Source organism: Marmota monax, unplaced genomic scaffold (assembly GCF_021218885.2).
Source record: "Marmota monax isolate L192 unplaced genomic scaffold, Marmota_monax_Labrador192_F-V1.1 WCK01_AAM20220418_F8-fsc00024, whole genome shotgun sequence".
Classification (NCBI taxonomy): Eukaryota; Metazoa; Chordata; class Mammalia; order Rodentia; family Sciuridae; genus Marmota; species Marmota monax.
Window position 1 is genome coordinate 36116532 of NW_026695224.1, and position 18849 is coordinate 36135380.

Genomic DNA, 18849 nt, shown 5'->3' on the forward strand with positions numbered 1-18849 from the left:
GGAGGATTGTGGGAGGTGGAGAGAAGCTTGGAGGGGAGAGAGAGGCTTGTGGAAAGCCGGTGGTGGCAGTTGAGGCTCTGAGGGTTTTTCCTGAGAGGCTGTTTTGTTTGTCGTGTGTGGTTCTAAAAATAAAGTTAGTTTCTTTTGACAAGTGGCTCCTGATTGTGCCCAGCCAGACTGCGGCATTTGGTGGCCCGTACGGCCAATCAAGGCCCACACCCAGGACATAAATTCTTGGGCAGAGACATGTCTACATAATTCTATGCCAGGGGACTGGGTCTGTTTCTATAGTTAAAACAACAACAACAACAACAAAAAAAAAACATGCCAGCCAAATCTGCACAACTGTTCATTTCTTAATTGTTCCCAGTGACAACACTATATTTTCAGCAGAATTTCATATCAGAACTTTTCTTTGCCCCTCAATTTTACATACATAGGAAATCAGGAATGTTCGGGCTTCAAAAAGTTGGATTCTATGTCCTTTTGGGGCTGGGCATGATAGCATACACCTATAATCCCAGTGGCTGAGGAGGCTGAGACAAGAGGATCTTGAGTTCAAAGCCAGCCCCAGCAATGGCAAGGCACTAAGCAACTCAGGAGACCCTGTCTCTAAATAAAGTACAAAATAGGGCTGGGGATGTGGCTCAGTGGTTAAGTGCCCTTGGATTTAATTCTCAGTAACAAAATAAAATGCAAGAATCTGTGTCCATTTTGGTTTTGTGCAGCAGAGTAGTCTCCAAATCACAACTTTAGGGCTGGGTTTGTGGCTCAGTGGTAGAGCACTCTCCCAGCATGTGTTTGTTGCTAGGTTCAATCCTCAGCACCACCTACAAACAAATAAATAAATAAAGCTACTGTGTCCATCTAAAATATATATATATATATATATATATATATATATATATATATCACAAATATATATATAAAATTACTTTATTTTTTAAATTTTATTTTCTTACAGCCACCTTGATTCTGATGTCGATTTCAGACCTGACTTCTACCAGGTGTTCCAGGCAGCATCTTTTCCCCCACCTTTGGCACTGGAGACTGAACCCCAGGTGCCTTACTACTTTTTTAGTTGTTTTTTTTTTTTTTTTTAAGAGAGAGAGAATTTTGTCCAGGCATAGTAAAGCACACCTGTGACTCCAGCCTTGTGGGAGTATGAGGAAGGAGGATTACATGTTCAAGTCCAGCCTGGGCAACTTGGCAAGATCCTGTCCCAAAAACTAAAAAGGCCCAGTGGCTCAGGAGACTGAGGTAGGAGGATCATGAGTTCTAAGCCAGCTTCGGCAAAAAGTGAGGTACTGGGCTGGGGATGTGGCTCAAGCAGTAGTGTGTTCACCTGGCCATGCATGCGGCCTGGTTCGATCCTCAGCACCACATACAAACAAAGATGTTGTGTCCACCGAAAACTAAAAAATAAATAAATAAAGTGAGATACTGGGGCTGGAATTGTGGCTCAGCGATAGAGTGCTTGCCTAGCACGTGCAAGGCTCCTGGTTCGATCCTTAGCACCACATAAAAATAAAATAAAGATATTGTGTCCAACTACAACTAAATAATAACCGAGGTACTAAGCAACTCAGTGAGACCCTGTCTCTAAATAAAAATAGAAAATAGGGTGTGGGGGGGATGTGGCTGTGGCTCAGCGGTAGAGCATTCGCCTAGCACATGCGAGGCACTGGATTCAATCCTCAGCGCCACATAAAAATAAGTAAATAAATAAAATAAGGTATTGTGTCCAACTACAACTAAGAAATACTTTAAAAAAAAAAAAGGAAAATAGGGCTAGGAATCTGGCTCAAAGGTCAAGTGCCCCTGAGTTAAATTCTCAGTACCCCCCTCCAAAATAAATAAGTAAATAAAAATAAATAAATAAAAAGGGTTGGGGGTGAAGCTCAGTGGTAGTGTCCATGGGTTCCTTCCCTGCTACCAAAAAAAAAAAAAAAGCCCACGAGGAAGAGCCAGGTCCATAGTGGGAGTATCAAAAAGGCCTGAAGACATGGAAAGCAACTGGTATGCCCACGGAAATCTGTCCCAGGTCAAGACAAATGTTCTCTCACAAACACTTCCTCCAAACTTCTTCTGCTGTGGTTATACCTCCAGAACAGTGTGGGTTCAATTCCCAATTCCAGCAGAGTGATGGTGAGGGAAGGCAGTAGGGTTTTCCAAAGTTTTGGGTGAAGACTGAGGAAAGACATGTTCTTGTTTCCTCCACACTTCTGCGCTGGTGAAGGCCCTTGACCACCATGGATTCCACCATGTCTCCTGGGTGCAAAGCCATTGCACCAGCTGTTATGGGGCAGACCGCTCAGAAAACACACTAAGTCTATTTTGTCTGAATTGGAGAGTATTTAGGTGGCCGGCCAGCCACTGCTCCCAGTAGGACCCATAATGGTCAGTCTCTGCAAGGAACAGTCTTGAGCCTAAGCATTTCAGGGTCTTTAAAGGCAAAAACTGCAAAAACCACATTCAAGTTGATGTAGCTGCAAGCAAGCAGGAGTACAGAAGCTGAAGTGAGCAGTTAGGGAAACAATGAAATGGGTACACTGGTATTTCCCATGGGACTGTCCAGGTTGACATAGCAGTAAGCAAGCAGAAGTGAAATGAGTCAAAATGATCCTAGTTGAGTACAAGTTAGAGCATGGTTACTAACATCTAGACAATCAATCTCTGACAGGGTACGTTGCCCAAGAAAAATGGGAACCAAAGAGAGAATAATTTACATTGTATGAGAATTGCCATTTTGTGTTGCCAAACATGCTATGCAACTATTGATAGGTACAGAGGCGGAGTATTCCCATAGGAGAAGCCTCTCTTATATGACGTGGAGTCTCAGGGTAAATGGAGTCTGTTTGGTCATTGCCCGTAATACAACTACTTCTCACTGACTGGCCCCTTTCAGTGTTCTGTGGCTATAACACACCTTACCTCCCAGCATTTCCTACTTCACAGACTGGAAAACATAATGCCCAAGTCGCAACACTAGTTCAGAGGTGGAGTTCAGGCAGCACTACACCTGAAACTCCTAGGACTTGTGGACCCGACTGTTGTGAAGAATGGAAGCCTAGAGAGGCCTTAGCACCGACTTCCCAGACGGATACTGGTTATACCTTTATTGAGCAGTGCTTTCATTTACAGCTTTGCATGTGCAAACAATTGGGCAGGAATCAGGGCTGGCCTTGCCCTTGTTTCATAACTGAGCACACACCTACTAAACAGCAGAACTAGGGTTTGAACTTCCCTTTAGGTTGTTGTGTCCTCTTTGCATGTTCCCTCCTCCTGGTCATTAAGTCTGTGATCCTTCAGTGCCTAGCAACTTGTTTTTTCTAAGATTGAAGGATATATATATATATATATATATATATATATATATAATATTGCATGCAACCTCTTTATTCAGTGTCGGACACGAGCCTACAGATTCCTTATATTATGTAATAAAATTTCTAAAATGTTGATTTTTACCAGGTCAAAGTTTGGTGGATAGAGAGAGGGTGAGAAAGAAAAAGGGTTATTGGGATGTAAAAGTTTACAAATAGTATCGGAGTGTTATAACTTCAGATTTGTTCTGAATGGAGGTGAAGTGGGCATAGGACAAGTAAAGCCAGAATTAGACAGGCAGTCAGTATAGATAGGTAAATCAGGTCAGGTCAATTTTGATTGAGTCCTGAGAAACTGGAGACAGTCCCCTGAGGGATTGAAATGTTATTTCCTTCAGAGCCCTTTCTCCACCCTTATCAAGAACCTGCCCATGCTCCAACTGTTGCTCAAGTAATCTGTCCCAGGAATTACCCCTCCCTACAGGGAGCTATAAGGTGGTTCACGTGTCCTGGGTTGCACCATCCTCACCTTCCCCCTTCAGCCCACCGGTTTCCCACCTACTGGCCAGCCCACCTAGCATTCCTGGGCCTAGACAGGTGCACAGGAGGGAAAAGATAAGGAGAAGAGGGCAGAAGAACAAAGGAAGCCTAGGACATCTAAAAAGGGCAGAACACCTTGCTTCTTGGGATACCAGCTATGGCCCCCTTCTCCCCCGCAGTAGAAGTCTACCTTACCGCTTTTTAAATAAATCATGCTTTATATGCTTGCCTTGGCGAGCTTCTCTAATGTTCAAACTTCAACATGCTGGGGAGCAGAAATTGTCACCTAACTGGCTTTAACACAAGTATTTATCCCTCGCTGCTCCATGGTACCAGGGATTGAACTCAGGGCGCTCCGCCACTGAGCTACATTCCCGAGCCCTATTTATCGGTGTTCTTGATGGAACTCAATGCCTTGCGCATGCTAAGCACATTTTTCATTTTTTATTCTGAGACAGAGTCTTGCTAAGATGCTCCGATCTTGTGATGCGCCTGCCTCAGCTCTTGGGGTCTCAGGCATTGTGCTATTGGCTCCATATTTGCAACCCGCCACGCCTATTCTTAGAGAAGTTACCCTAACCTGGGGCCTAAGGTCAATGGTGGCTCACTTGTGTTTATGCGGTTAAAGGAGCAAATGCACGTTTAAGTACTGAATGCCCACTTTGTACAAAAACCCCACTACAAGTTTTACCTAAAGAAAGAGGCATAAATGTTCCAATGGGGTGTCGAAGGACAAGGGAACAAGCGCTGGACCACGGAGGTCTAAGGGTTTATGGCTCGAGTTCTCAAGTTGTTTGGTGGTTTTTGGTGCTGGGGATGCACAGGCCAGGCAAGCGCCCTACCTGAGCTGCCCCCCAGCCCCACTCCGCAAGTCCTTAAAGGTTTCCTGCCTCTGTGCCGCTGACGCGCCGCGTCCCAGCAGCAAAACCGCCACCACTCTAGCCTTCCCTTAGCGCGCGACGGCCGGAGCACCGGCACCGGTACCAACCGCGGCTGGGGTGCCCCGAGCCTGCGGCGCGCTGGTAGCCCGGAGGTGCGCCCGTGACGTCCGTTTCCTCCCGGCTCTGATTGGGCGAAGCGTTTCGGCCCTTCTGATTGGTCGGATACACTACCACCCCAGAGGGCTTTGCGGCGCCACTTCCTTTCCGTCCTCCGATTCCGCGCTAGAGGTGAGTTCGTCCCTCTGCTGCCATCAGATTCCATCCTCCGCCATCAGCCCATCGCAGCCGCCCGCGCGGCCATGGCTAGGCTTCTTTGTTGCCGCAGGCGGCGTCGGCCTGGGACCCAGGCGGGAGGACCTGGGGTGGGGGCCCAGGGCGCGCGGCCAGGCTCCGGCCCTCACTCGTCGCCCTTCTCCCCTCGAGGCCGTAGGCCGCCATGGCGCCCAGCCGGAATGGCATGATCCTGAAGCCCCACTTCCACAAGGACTGGCAGCGGCGCGTGGCCACGTGGTTCAACCAGCCGGCCCGGAAGATCCGCAGGTGCGTGGCGGGCGCGTGGGTACCCGGGGCCGGGCGCTGTGCCGCGGTGGGGCGCCAACTGGGGCACGTCGCCCCCGCGTCGCGGAGTGGAGGTGACCGCCGCCCGGCTTCTCTCCCCGCAGGCGCAAGGCCCGGCAAGCCAAAGCGCGCCGCATCGCGCCGCGCCCTGCGTCGGGACCCATCCGGCCCATAGTGAGGTGCCCCACGGTGCGGTATCACACCAAAGTCCGAGCTGGCAGGGGCTTCAGCCTGGAGGAGTTGAGGGTGAGTGCGGGAAGCGGCGCGGGCCGCGGGTCCGGCCCTCGTGGGTCCCAGCCAAGTGATGACATTCTCCGGAATCGCTGTACTGCCTTGATGAAAGTACACTTGAACCCTTTTCCATCTGACGGCTGAGCGTTTGTTGTGGCCCCGTGGGGGACGGCTCCGTGGGCCTTCATCCGTGCCTGCTTTTGGTGCAGGTGGCAGGCATCCACAAGAAGGTGGCCCGGACTATTGGCATCTCTGTGGACCCCAGGAGGCGGAACAAATCCACCGAGTCCCTACAGGCCAACGTGCAGCGGCTGAAGGAGTATCGCTCCAAGCTCATCCTCTTCCCCAGGAAGCCCTCCGCCCCCAAGAAGGGAGACAGCTCTGTGAGTACCGCGTGCTGGGAAGTAGGAAGGTTGGGAGCTGAGAGGCAAGGTTCAGGTCGAATGATCTCTGTGCCTGGGGCCATCATATTCTCCAGCACCTTGTCATTATGTGTGGGCATTGTGGTTGATGGTGAGGACTCTTGGGCTAACCAACTGCCAAGGTGTCCTGCTGTGGTCTTGAGCCGAGCTCTTCTGTGTGGCGGCAGCTGACAGTGCTGTGGACTTGAAGCCTGTTTGCCTTGCTCAGATGCATCTTGTCCAGAGGTGTTCTGAGGAGGCTTAGAGGGTAAAGTCAGCAGTGTCCATCTTTGTGGGCTTTCATGTAGGTTGCATTAGGGAATGGGTTTGCTCTGCTCCCATTCTGGGTGCTCAGGACCAGGTGAGCATTGTTCTGGGCCTGTTTTATCTCTAATGACTGGGCACATAAGGGCTCAGGATATTGTGACACTTAGGTAAAGTGGAGCTGGACTCAACTTCAGTCTTACTCCACAGGCTGAAGAACTCAAACTGGCCACCCAGCTGACAGGACCGGTGATGCCCATCCGGAACGTAAGTAGAGACTTGGTTTGCTTAGGTGTTGTTCTAGAGGTTGGCACCCCTTGGGTGGGACAGATACCTGGTTGAAAGGCCATAGGTGGCTTTTTAGCTCAGGTTTTTAGGTTGTGCGAAGGGAGGTTCTTAAGCCCTCGGAAAGTCAGGGCCACTTGAGGAATGAATGCCTTGTCCCACCTTTCAGAAGTTTTATTGACACTCCCTTGATCTCCCCGCTGCAAGCCTGCAAGTTTCAAAAATATATTCTAATTAAAACATTTATTCTAAATAAAATAAAAATTATCTGTAGGAATTATTTACAGGAGACTTGCCGGGTGTGATGGTGCATGCCTGTAATCCCAGCAGCTCAGGAGGCTGAGGCAGGAGGATTGCAGGTTCAAGGCCAGCCTCAGCAGTTTAGCAAGACTGTAAGCAACCTAGTGAGAGACTTGTCTCAAAAAATGAAAAAAGGTCTGAGGATGTGGTTCGGTGGTTAAGCACCTCTGGGTTTAATCCCTAGTACCAAAAAAAATTGCAAATAGTAGTACTCTAAGGGAAACATCGAAAGTAGGAAAAAGCAGACTTCAACCTTTGCATGACAAATTAACCAGAAGAAACTTTACAAACAATATCTAAGAACCCTGCATGTGACACCCAGTGACATGGGGCTCTTGGTAGGTAATGAGCATGAGGGGGTCTCCCACAGGGTCCCTGCTCACTGCTGTTTGGAAGCCAGTCTGCAGGCAGCCCTCTGGGAATGCTGGTGGTCTTATGTCCCTGTGGCCTGCCCAGCAAGTGTCCTGGAGGTGGGGGTTCTTTGTCTTCCAGTCCCACAGCAGGGTCTGCTTACTTAACAACACCCCTTTCATAGTCTCTCTGGGGACTTAAGTCTAAGATGGATGTTGAAATGGGATCCTGCTAAGTTGCTGAGGCTGGCCTTGAACTTGGGATCCTCCTGCCTCAGCCTCTCAAGTTGCTGAGATGGCAGGTGTGCACAACTGTGCCCAGCAATGTTTTTCCTCTTGAAATCTTATATGTAGTTTGGTTGATTTGCCAAACTTAGGGTCTTGTGCATGCTAGGCACTCACTTTGTGAGTTGTATGCTCCTGGCCATTAATTCATTTTTATTTATTTATGAATGAGTGACAGGGTCTCCCTAAATTGTCCAGGCTGGCCTCAAACTTAATAGTCTTCCTGCCTTGGCTTTCTGAATAGATGGATTGTATGTATGGGTCATTATTCCTAGCTTTGATTTTTATTTTATTTTTTTTATGTTTGCATCCTTGAGGATTGAGCCCAGGGCTATCTCTTCCTGCGTCGCTGGGTTTACAGGCACATACTACCATAGCCACCTTTTTTTTTTTTTTTTTTTTTTGGCATCAGGGATTGAACTCAGACACTTAACACTGAGCCACATCTCCAGCCTTTTTTTGTATATTATTTAGAGACAGGGTCTCACTGATTTACTTAAGGCCTTGCTAAGTTTTTGAGACTGGTTTTGAACTTGAGATCCTCCTGTCTCAGCCTCCCAGGCTGCTGGGATTCCAGGCATGCACCATCACGCCTGGTTCATCTTCCTCATTTTTTTTTTCTAATATTTTAGTTGTAGTTGGATAACGATACCTTTATTTTTATGTGGTGTTGGATCAAGCCCAGGGCCTCACAGTGGTCGAGTGCCCCTGAGTTCCATCCCTGATCCCCCACCTCCACCCGCCAAAAAAAAAAAAAAGTTAAAAGTAAGGGGAGAGACTTTCTCTCTTAATATTTGCCTGCTGCTTTATTTTTATTGATTCAGGCGGGTGCTGAGTTGCCCAGACTGGCCTCAAACTCTTGACCCTTTCACCTCAGCCTTCTGAGAAGCTGGGGCTCTGGGTGTGTACTGCCATGCCTGGCTACGGGGAGACTTCCTAACCTCCAAAGAGGATAGTCTTGTTTGTTCCTGGTGGTGCCAAGGCAGGTTTGCCTGGCTTCCCTTGGACTTCTTACTGGTTTGGTTGTGGGCAGTGCCACACAGCCCAAGGTATCAGCCTCATCCTGTCCTCCCTCCCAGGTGTACAAGAAGGAGAAAGCCAGAGTCATCACCGAAGAGGAGAAGAACTTCAAAGCCTTTGCCAGTCTCCGCATGGCTCGCGCCAACGCACGGCTCTTTGGCATCAGGGCAAAAAGGGCCAAGGAAGCTGCAGAACAGGATGTCGAAAAGAAAAAATAAAGCGCTGTGGGGTCTTGTAATAAATGCTCTCCATGAAGCTAAAGTTGGGGCTCCTGTGCTCTGCCTCCACGTGCAGTGGCCAACTGTGCTGGGCCACATTTGTTGGGTGTGCTGCCAGGGCTCTCCCCAGCCTCCCAGAGCTTGCATTTCATCTCAGGATTTAGTTTGATGATTTGAATTGCACCTGGATCCTTTTTGCTGTCCCTAAAATGTTCTGAAACTGTCCTTGCTCCATGGCTGGATTGCCACCAGGGTGAGGGTGTTCACTGCCCACCTTGAAGGTGGGCCCTTATCTGCCTATGTCCCTAACTGTAGCTCTAACAACCTCAGATACAGCTTTCTTGACTGAATCCTTGTGTTTCTTGCCTGGATACACCCAACATTCCTTATGGGATGCTTCCAGCCTGCAGGTAAGGGGTGATAGACCACATGTCTCAGCAGTGACACAGCCTGTGTTTTGGAGGCTGTATACCCCTGCGCCTGAGAATGCAGCAGTAGCCTCTGGCTGTTGCATGTTTCCAGGTTGTTGTGTTCCTAGGAGGTTAGGGTGGTTCCTGGCTGCAGGTTCTAACCAGTCTGCAGGTCCTGTCAAGCAAGGGTCCTTCCTAGAATGAGACTCCTAAATGAAATGCTTGATAGGGGTAGGGGTGGGTAGTTGGAAAGTACAGACTTGAGGGTTCTCTGGGGTCAGGAGTCCTCTCCCTGCCACAAAGGGTCCTCTCCTACCAGCAGGTAAGCGGGTGCCCTAAGACACAAGTGTCCTGCCAGTTGAGTGCTTGCCAGCTCCAATTTACAGGTGAGTTTGCATCCTCTAGTCTCTAGCTGGAGGGATTAGGAAGTGTGTCCTCTGCAAGGGCTCTGACCCTGCAGTCCTTGGTCGTGGGCAAGGACTGGGTTGGACATTAATACTTTAAAATTATGCAGTAGTTTTTAATTTGGCGGGAGACGTGCAGTTCTAAATGAACTCATGTCACCTATCCCACCACAAGTTTATTTTTAATCTGCATATTGTATAGTTGTTTTGTTAAAAGGAAGAATTAAAATGAATGCTCATTTCCAGTTCTTCGGAAACTAGTTACAGTAGGTTATTTGGGGGTTTTTCCACTTGGTTTAACACAGAGTAGAAGTAGATAATTTTAAATATGTAGGGCCGATGTTTCCCTTTTCAATGGTAGTTTTTTGTGAGTACTTGAATTTATTTTTTCTTTCATGGTTTCTGGATAAGTCTTTTATCTTTTATTGTACCTGGTATTGAACCTAGGGGCACTTAACCATTGAGCCACATCCCTAGCACCCCCCCTACACACACACACACACCTTTTTTTGTGATTCTCCTGCCTCAGCCTCAGTTCAATCCCAGTACCCAGGACTCAACCACTGAGCCACATCCCCAGTCCCCATTGAGACAGTATCTTACTGGGTTTTTTAGCACCTCGCCATTGCTGAGGCTGGCTTTGAATTTGTGACCTTCTATCTCAGCCTCCAAGCCACTGGCCTGGCCTCATAAACAGAGGAGGCTGGAGTCCTAAGTCTGCCTGCGTGGAGTTAGAACACAGCTGGGTCGCACCCCTTCTCAGGGTACTGGCTCTCCTCTTGGCCCCGTCCACCTGTGATTTTCATTTGTTTTCTTGAATTAAAGCAGCTCTTTGTACATTAAGAAAAATTTGCCTTTCTGTCACAATAACTTCTTTTTTTCACTTTGCTGTTTTGAGTCTGCTTATCTTTGGGCAGCTGGGAGACAGGCAGTGTGAAGTGGCAGAAGGACCACAGGCTGGGCGTCTGCAGTGGCACTGGTCATCTCTGGCTTTCCAGCCTCAGAGCCTGCTAGTGAGGAATTTCTTTCAGATGTTACCGCTGCAGCAGTAGACTTGCCACCTGGGTACTCTCCCAGGTTCCCTGACAGGTCCAGCCACCTGGCCCAGGCATCTCTGGCCCACACTTTGTGGAGCACATGGGCATGAGGCTGCAGCTAGGGTCCCCAGATGCAGGCATTCCTGTGTGTCCTCACCTAATGCTCAGATAACCAGTGTGCTTTTCAGTTGCTAAGAACAAGACGTAGCTAGGTGCAGTGGTGCATGCCTGTAGCCCCAGTGTCTCGGGAGGCTGAGACGAGGATCGCAAGTTCAAAGCTAGGCTCAGCAACTCAGCAAGGCCCTAAGCAACTGTGAGACCCTGTCTCTAATGGATGTGGCTCAGTGGTTGAGCACCTGGTATTCAATCCCCAATACCCTCCCCCCTCCAAAAAAAACAAACAAACCAGATGATACTCAGGACGCTGACCCAGCTCTGGCTCAGCTAGCCTAACAACCTGTGTCCTGCTGAACAAGTACCGAGGGCTGCCTGCACCAGCACCACTGGTTAACAGCAAGGTGGAGGCTGATGTGCATGTCAACAGAAGTAAAGAGGAAATAGGCCTCTGGAGTCCCTGGTCCCAAGCTAGAGGGCACAGCAGCCCCCGCCCCCCTCTGTAAAGGGAAGGTGTGAGTCTGTTGCCCCTCTGCTGCCTCCTGGGGTGTACCTTGCCTCACAGGTGAGCTCAGGCCAGGCAGCAGGAGCTTTCTGCCACCTCTGAGGCAACTTGAGAGGGGTCCTGGGGTCCAGGGCTGGGACCTCCCTGGCAGCAGCACAGTAGAGGGCTGGTGTGGACAGCCTTGTCCAGCGCTCACACTGAAGGGTGGCAGTTAGCTCCATCAAGCAGATCAGCCTCAGACCCTCCTGCAGCACCTGAGGTCGGGATTGGGCCATCAGCGGGGTGACCTTGAGCACAGGAGGCGCAGGGTCAACCTGCCTTCTTACAGCCCGGGCCTCTGCCAAACCCTCAGTTTCCACATCTGCACTGGACTCCCAGCCCCACGGCATGGGGAGAAATAGAGTGCAGCCTACAGCCTGGCCAGTTCACGCCCTCTGGGGAGCTCCTCAGGTAGCAGGAGCTTCCCCGGAGGAGGAGATGGCGAAACTAGGTTATGGATAAACGGGACTGAAAGGGTGGAGGGAAACATCCAAGCATCGCCCAGGCAGGCCCTCGCCAAGAATATCATCAAAGCCCAGATGAGTCACACAGGACTAAAACCAGGACGTCTGTCCACCGGACACGCCTGGCACACATCCCCAGGACGCCGTTCCAGCCTGCCACTTCCACCCACAGGACTGGTGTCCCTGGTCTCCCTGGTTTCACCCTGATGCCCGTGGCTGGAAGCTGCTGATCTGCTCTTGTGAGGTGCCCTCCTGCCGTGTGGGCTTCTGTGGGGATACCGGAAGGGGAGGGCCACAGCGCGCCTGCAGGGAGCTTGGAAGTGCAGCCTTTCCCACTGAGCTCAGCTCAGGTGCCGTGCAGGGTGCTGGCTGCTGTCGGGGCAGTGTATGACACAGCAGGGCCTGAGTTAGCAGCCACCCCATGTTGCTTCTCAGCGGAGAGCCTCCCTGCCCACCCCTACTCGCCACTGCTCCGGCCATGCCAGCCCCCTGCAAGGGCTGAGCTCGGGGCAGCCTGGAGGTTGGGGTTCCTTTTGCCCAGCCTGCTCTAAGGCGCCCTTGCTGGCTGTGCGTTGTGAAGCCACCCCTGCCTGGCCCTTTCCCTACGTGGGAAGGGCCGGGTCCTGCACGTGCTCATGGCCTCCACAGGATGGCAGCAGAGGCCCCAGCGTGTGGCCGGGTGAAGGGCAGCTTGGCGGCTGCTCAGGCTCACAGGACAAGCCCCAGGGCACCAGGTGCTGAGGGCTGCAGGCCTCACAGCCAGCATCCACAGCGGGGCTGACCTGGGCAACCACGGGTCTGGTCAGGAAGCCCCTTGGCAACCTGCAGCCCGTCTGGCCAGAGGTCTTTGCCCAAGTCAGGAGCCTGCTGACCAGATGGTCAGTGTCAGGTGGGGAAGATGTCACCATGGCCTTGTGGCATGTCAGATCCCTGTCACGATAAGGATATGCCAGACACAGGCTACTCGTGATTTTCCAAGTCCAAGGCCACCAGTCCAATGGCTTGGCATCTGGCAATGGCAGAATACTGCCATTAAACCTGTCCAGCGAGTGCTCACACCTGGTGCCAGGAAGCAGGGAGGGGCAGGCGGGCCACAGCCTCTTTCCAGGGCTCGTCCTGACCTCCTGAGGCCTGTCAGGCCCAGCTCCCCAAGGACTCACAGCCTCTGACCAGCACCCCTCAGAGCAGTTTCAACACAGGGGCATAACATCCAACCGGGGTCCCAGAGGTGACTGAAACAAGACTAGAGCCGAGACCCAAGCAGTTCAGACACAGGCAAGGCTTTTGTGGGGTTCCGTGCCTTAAGAAGGGACACAGAGCTCCCACCTCGAGTGTCCATCTGACTCCTCGGACAAAGAAGGTGATGGATTTTACATGTGGGGGCTGCAGGGTGGGCCCGGGTCTAGGAGTTCTTGTTGGTTTGGGGCTGTTTCCAAAGTGCCCTTCCTTGCTGAGCATGTGGTGCATGTCTATAATCCCAATGGCTCTTGAGCCTGAGGCAGGAAGACCGAAAGTTCAAGACCAGCCTCAGCCACTTAGTGAGGTCCAGAGGGGTCTCTGGGTGAGGAAACAGGCAAGCCCTGCAGGTGGGTCTGCAAAGAGGCAGTGCAGGTCCAGGAGGTGGTCAGCAGGAAGAAGACTGGACACAGAATGAGCACAGTGGTCAGGAGCTGTCTGCCTGAGTCCAGTGGGTCCCTGGGACCGTGGGCATCCAGCTCTCAGCTCAGGGTGACCCCAGGGTGGGAGGAGCTTGTCCTAGCCAGTGGCATTCAAGTCACTCTGCCCAGCTCCACAGAGACTGTGAGAAGAGCCCTGTGCAGTGTAGGTGTCCCTGTGGTCAGTCCTGAGCAGCCTTACTGAGGAGCAAAGCTCTCAAGGCATGTTTGAGGGCCTGACGGGTCTAGGAGGTTCTGAGTTTGGGCTCCGAGTGGTGGGTCCAGATGGAGTCCCAGCTCTGTCCCTGTTCTGTGACCTCAGGTATCACAGTGTCCTCGCTGAGCTGTCTCCTTATCAGCAAGATGGATGGTGTCTCCTGACCAGCAGGACTTCTAGGGGCACATAGGATGCCCATCCCCAGCTATTTGCAGAAGGCGTGCAGCAGACCCCAGAGGCAGGAGGGGAAGATGGGCCAGGGCTGGGTTTGGAAAGGTCAGCCACCATGTCCCTCCAAGGGCAAGGGTCCTGTCAGTGTCACTGCGAAAGAAAGAACTAGCCAGAGGGGATGGCCTGTGGGAGGGGAGATGGCCTCTGGTTGGTTCAGCATGCCCTTGTGTGACAGTGTCTCTGTGGTCCCAGCACGCACATCTGCAAGTGTTAGTGGCCTGTGCACCTCTGTGCCCTTGATGGCTGTGCTGGAGGAGGGAAGCCCCGCCATCAGTCCCCAGGCATCCGCTCTCACAGAGGCCACGGCTGCCCTGGACACTGTGTGTTTATTTTTGTTTGTTTCATCTGGTTTCGTGCTAGGGATTGAACCCAGGGCTCTACTACTTAGCCACATCTTCAGCCCTTTTTTATTTTAAGTCAGGGTCTCATCAAGTTGCTGAGGCTGGCCTTGAGCTTATGATCCTCCTGCCTCAGCCTCCTGGGTAGTGGGGATCCTGACGCAGTGTATTTCTTTTTTTAATACTTTTTTTAGTTGTCCATGGACCTTTATCTATCTATCTATCTATCTATCTATCTATCTATAGAAATGGTGCTTAGACCCAAACCCAGTGCCTTGCACATGCTATGCAAGTCCTGTGCCCCTCAGCCACACCCCCAGCCTGACACTGTGTATTTCTAAAGCAGGAAAAACAAAAGGTCCTGGGAGAAGGTCCATGTGGACACACCTTGGGTGCTCTGATGCCGCAGTCTGGCTGGGCACACAATCACGAGCCACCACACAGCTTGTAGATTCAAACAGCAACTCTTTATTCCCGAACTCACACCAGCCGTCTACAATCACGTTCTGGGGAAATCCACGTTCTCTGCCCAAATCCACGTTCTCTGCCCAAATCCACCTCCACTGGGCTTCTATCTCCAAAATATACTGTCTGAATCCCGTGAGAACTCAAGGGGAACTCAGGCAGCAGGATACGCCCTATTCCCAGCAGGAATAATCTTAAACCTTAAACCTGGAACCTAAACTGGGAATGCCCTAAACACGATTATCTTAAAACCGGGAACACCCTAATCTGCCTTGGTCCTTGAGCAAGGTCACGTACATTCAATGTCACTGCAACATGGGGTACGCTGGCAAGGAAATTGTCATACCTACTTGGCTAATGGCTCCCAGCACTCTGAGACAACACAGAGGGCAGGTCAGCACCAGGAGACGGGAATACCAGCCGGGTGTGTGGCTTGTGCCCTTGCTACCTTCCTCTCCACACCCCTTTGCAGTGTCCACACTCCTGAGTGGCCTCTGAGACCCCTCTCCTGCACTGGTGGGCGAGGACGCGGTTCCAGTTGTTCCCCCTCGGCTGCGTTCCCAGGCTCACCCAAAGCCACCCTGGGGGAGACGGTGCTGAGTGCCTCTGGACATAGGAGCGCACCTGCAGGCTGACCAGCCCTGTCCTCTGTCAGTCAAACAGACCTCATGTGCCTTCCTGGAGCAAGGACACACCCAGGTGGGTCCAGAGGGCCAGTGTGCCCCGAGCATTCCTAGGGTCCCAATGTCTGGGCTGAAGCACATGGTGTGCCCGCTTGGCAGGGTGGCCCCTGGCCAGTCCCCCACCCTCTGTACAGCCCTCCAGACTGAAAGCCTTGCACGCAGCGGTGGGTGCTGAGCTCCTGCTCCCTGATGACACCTTGGCATGGGATGAACTTGTCATGTGCTCAGCTCAGGAGGACAGCCAGGGAGGAGGCCACAGGCCCTGGACCGCAGCCCAGGCATGGGAGAAAGGACGCTGGGCTCCAGAACGTGGCCGGGAGCACGGGCTCCAAGGCACCAGGAGGTGCTGTGTGGCCCTGGGCAGGCTCTCCTCGCCCCCAGCTGAGCGGACGGCCAGTGTGAGTGAGCGGGAGGCCATGCAGCCTGCAGACATGGGGCCAGGCAGCTCTGGACCCGCCCTGGAGCCTTCTCTGGGCCACGACTCCACTCACTTGCCTGCTGGCTATTGCCTTAGTCAGGGCTGGGAGGTCCACCTTGCAGGTAGCCCAGGCCTTCCTGGTCCAGTGGTGGACAAACTGTGGCCAGCACGACTCTGGACAGTGGAGCCAGTGGTGTGGAGGTGACAGCCCAGAGAGGGATGTTAGAGGGTGGGCAGACTGAGCAAGGCTTTGCAGGATTAGTAGGAGTTGGGCAGCGACAGTCGGCAGGGTTTGAAGCCCTAGAGCTCAGAGAGCTCTGTGGGTCGTAGGTAAGGATGGTTCATCGTTGAGTCTAAGATTAAAGATTTAGTGCTGTTTGGTGCCGGAATCGAACACAAGGGCACTTTACACTGAGCTACCTCCCCAGCCCTCTCTTTCTTTCATTCTTTAATATTTTTTTAGTTGTCGTTGAACACAGTGCCTTTGCTTTATTTATTTATCTTTATGTGGTGCCGAGGATGGAACCCAGGGCCTCGCATGTGCTAGGCAAGTGCTCTACCACTGAGCCGCAACCCCAGCCCAGCCCCAGCCCCAGCCTTTTCTAAGTTTTTATTTTGAGACAGGACCTCCCTGATGCTGAGGATCTTGCCACGTTTCTGAGGCTGGCCTGGACCTTGTGATCCTCCTGCCTTAGCTACTGGAGTCCCTAGGATTACTGGTGTCTCTCACAGCGCCTGGCCTGAAGCCATTGATTTAGAAGCACCCACATTGCCAACATGGGGTAGGACCAATGGATTCTGGGAGTTGATACCATGGCTTCCAGCTAGTACAATATTGTCACAGACCAGAAACAGGAAGCCCAGTGACCTCCTTCAACACCGTCAGCACCTCCTTGAGCGCCAGGCGCAGGGGCACAGCTTAGTGCTAGGGCAGCTCCTGACATGTATGAGGCCCTGGGTTCCAGACCCAGAACCACACACACACATACGTATTTACTGAACACCAACACTGGGCCAGGCACAGCACTGGGCAGGGACAGGGCCATGAGTCAGGACCAGATGGTCTCCAAACTGCCATGCGTGGTGAGGGCTCTGAGGGTGGGAGGCTCCTGTTTTTTAAAATTAATAAAAACATATTTTGCATGGGGGAAAAAACCTGGAGGGATAAGTATCAAAATGTTGGTAGTGTTTATGTCTGGATGCTGGAATTTTTGCTTTTATCTGCTTATCCGCATTTTTTAATATTTCATTTATCATTATTTTTTTAGTTTTAGGTGGACACAATTTCTATATTTTATTTCTGTGTGGTGCTGAGGATTGAACCCAGTGTCTCATGCATGCTAGGCAAGCGCTCTACCAGGGAGCCACAGCCCTAGCCTTTATACAACAGTAATAAAATATACATGAAGGGGGTGCTCATGTCCGGCCTCTGATCCTGCAGAGAACCTCCAGGGACCCAGGTCAGGAGCAGGAAGGGAGCTGGAGGGAGGCTGGGGTCGAGGTGGGCCCTGCTGTCTGCCCTCCCTGGCTCTGGGTGGTGTGGGCTGGCAGTGAGGAGGGGCGGGGCCAGGCATCAAGGACTGGGGGAGACCCTGCTCTCCCCACAGGTTCTCTCCTTTGGTGCCAGCTGTGGCCCAGGCTGCCCAGGGACCTCCCAGCTATGGTGGGAGCCCTGTGTGTGCCTACACTCTGGACTCAGAGACGGGGAGATTCCAGCTCTTTGACTCTCCTGTCCTCCTGTCTGGGGAAGTGCCACCTGGTACTCCACGGTGCTGCCCTGTAGCAGTGAAGAGCTGACAGAGGCCTGAGTCAAGCCCTGTGCCCTCAGAAGGACAGCGACCAGGTGCACAGCTGATGGCTCCAGCCCCTCGCCTTCTGCAGAGGGTTCGGAGGTTGGTGGCCCGGCACCCTAGCCAGCTGCTCCGCTGGGCTCATGCTGGGCTGGTGTCTGAGTGCAGCGGATGCTTCCTGGAGATGTTGTGCGGGGAGGAAGGGCCTGCGGGGAGGCCCAGAGACCTGCTGGCCGCTGTGGGTCCTGCGGGGAGCAGGGCGTCCCTCATTCCCATGGAATGCTGGGAGGCTTCCCGGGGTCATGTGCCCAGGAAAGCTGGCCTGGGAGGGCCTGGAACCCCTGCCACCAGAGTCACCCTCAGGCACACAAGCACAGCTAGGTACTGAAGCCCTGGCACCGGGAGCCTCGGGAAGTGGGACCGGGAAGATGAAGAGCAGTAGGGCCGGCTCTGCGCAGCCAGCCTACTTGGATCGGGAAGAGCAGGGAGGCCTGGGCAGCAGGAGGAGGTGGGCACCAGATGGGGCTAGCATCTCTGCTGCTCCTGACCCCACCCGTGACCCGCGGATTGGAAGGTGCCAGCCAAGGCGCTTCCTTGGCAAACCGGGTAGGCGCCCGCAGAGTGCAAGGTGTCCTCGTGGTCCCTCTTCAGAGGGCTGGCTGCCTTCTGCTGTTCTTGGCTGCCCCTCTGACCTCAGGATCTTCCTCTGGAGTCCTGGTTGCTGAGGCTGAGCCCTGAGCTCCCCTGATCCTCCCTCCCCTTCGCTCTTGCTCTTCACATCTTGCCTACCTCTTCCCTCTGCCCCTCCCCGCCCTGCCCCCCATGGCTTTTGGCCAGTTCTGTGCCTTAACTTTATTCAGAAATTGGCAAAGTGAATGAGCTGGAAGGCAATCTGTCTCGTCCAACAACTCCTCTTTCGAGCTGCTTCCTCTGCCAGGGAGGAGTGGTGGTGGGCAGAAGGGAGAGAATGCAGCCTAGGCCCGGAAGCCCAGCTCTGCTCTCCTCCAGCAGCGGGACAGTTCGTGCGGGATCTGGAGCAGGTAGGTGGCCAGGGACCTTCGTGGTCGGACTGTGACCCTCAGTCCAACATCTCCAGCTGGTGAGGGGATCTGCCCGCCCCCAGAGCTCTGCTTCCTGCCTCCAGCCCCAGGCAGCGAGGTGCCTGGCACACAGTAGGCGTCCCCTAACTACCTGTGGTTTCAGGTGGGTGTCACCGAGTCTGGCGCTCCCAGGAGGAACGCAGGGATTCAGTGCAGTGGCGGCGGCGGCGGGGGGGAGGGGGGGCGGCCCGTCCTCCCGGGGGCTGCTTGCACGGACCGGGCGCCCGTGGGGCAGCTCGAAGCCCCCCCCCCCCGCTCCC

General features: G+C 52.8%; 1 protein-coding gene and 1 non-coding gene across 3 annotated transcripts; both read left to right on the top strand.

Moving 5' to 3' along the window:
* Positions 1-4918: 4918 nt before the first annotated feature.
* On the top strand, positions 4919-9069 carry Rpl13 (ribosomal protein L13). 2 transcript variants are annotated; one of them, XM_046435161.2, is made up of 6 exons: positions 4919-5035; positions 5238-5347; positions 5470-5611; positions 5806-5979; positions 6472-6528; positions 8561-9069. In XM_046435161.2, the coding sequence occupies exons 2-6, from the start codon at positions 5244-5246 to the stop codon at positions 8717-8719; spliced, it is 636 nt and encodes a 211-aa protein (XP_046291117.1). In that variant the 5' UTR covers positions 4919-5035; positions 5238-5243; the 3' UTR covers positions 8720-9069. The 2 variants fall into 2 exon arrangements, with proteins under 2 accessions (XP_046291117.1, XP_046291116.1); XM_046435160.2 differs by having other exon boundaries at positions 4973-5035; positions 5231-5347.
* On the top strand, positions 5668-5749 carry LOC124086810 (small nucleolar RNA MBII-202). The gene has a single exon (XR_006849932.1). It is a non-coding gene; the product is annotated as a small nucleolar RNA MBII-202 (small nucleolar RNA).
* Positions 9070-18849: the final 9780 nt, after the last annotated feature.

Bases quoted from the DNA above. Each gene is read 5' to 3' on its own strand.
- Rpl13 (XM_046435161.2), top strand. From the start codon at position 5,244: ATGGCGCCCAGCCGGAATGGCATGATCCTGAAGCCCCACTTCCACAAG. The intron at 5,348-5,469 runs GTGCGTGGCGGG...CTCTCCCCGCAG, and splicing joins CCGGCCCGGAAGATCCGCAG to GCGCAAGGCCCGGCAAGCCA. The intron at 6,529-8,560 runs GTAAGTAGAGAC...CCTCCCTCCCAG, and splicing joins CGGTGATGCCCATCCGGAAC to GTGTACAAGAAGGAGAAAGC.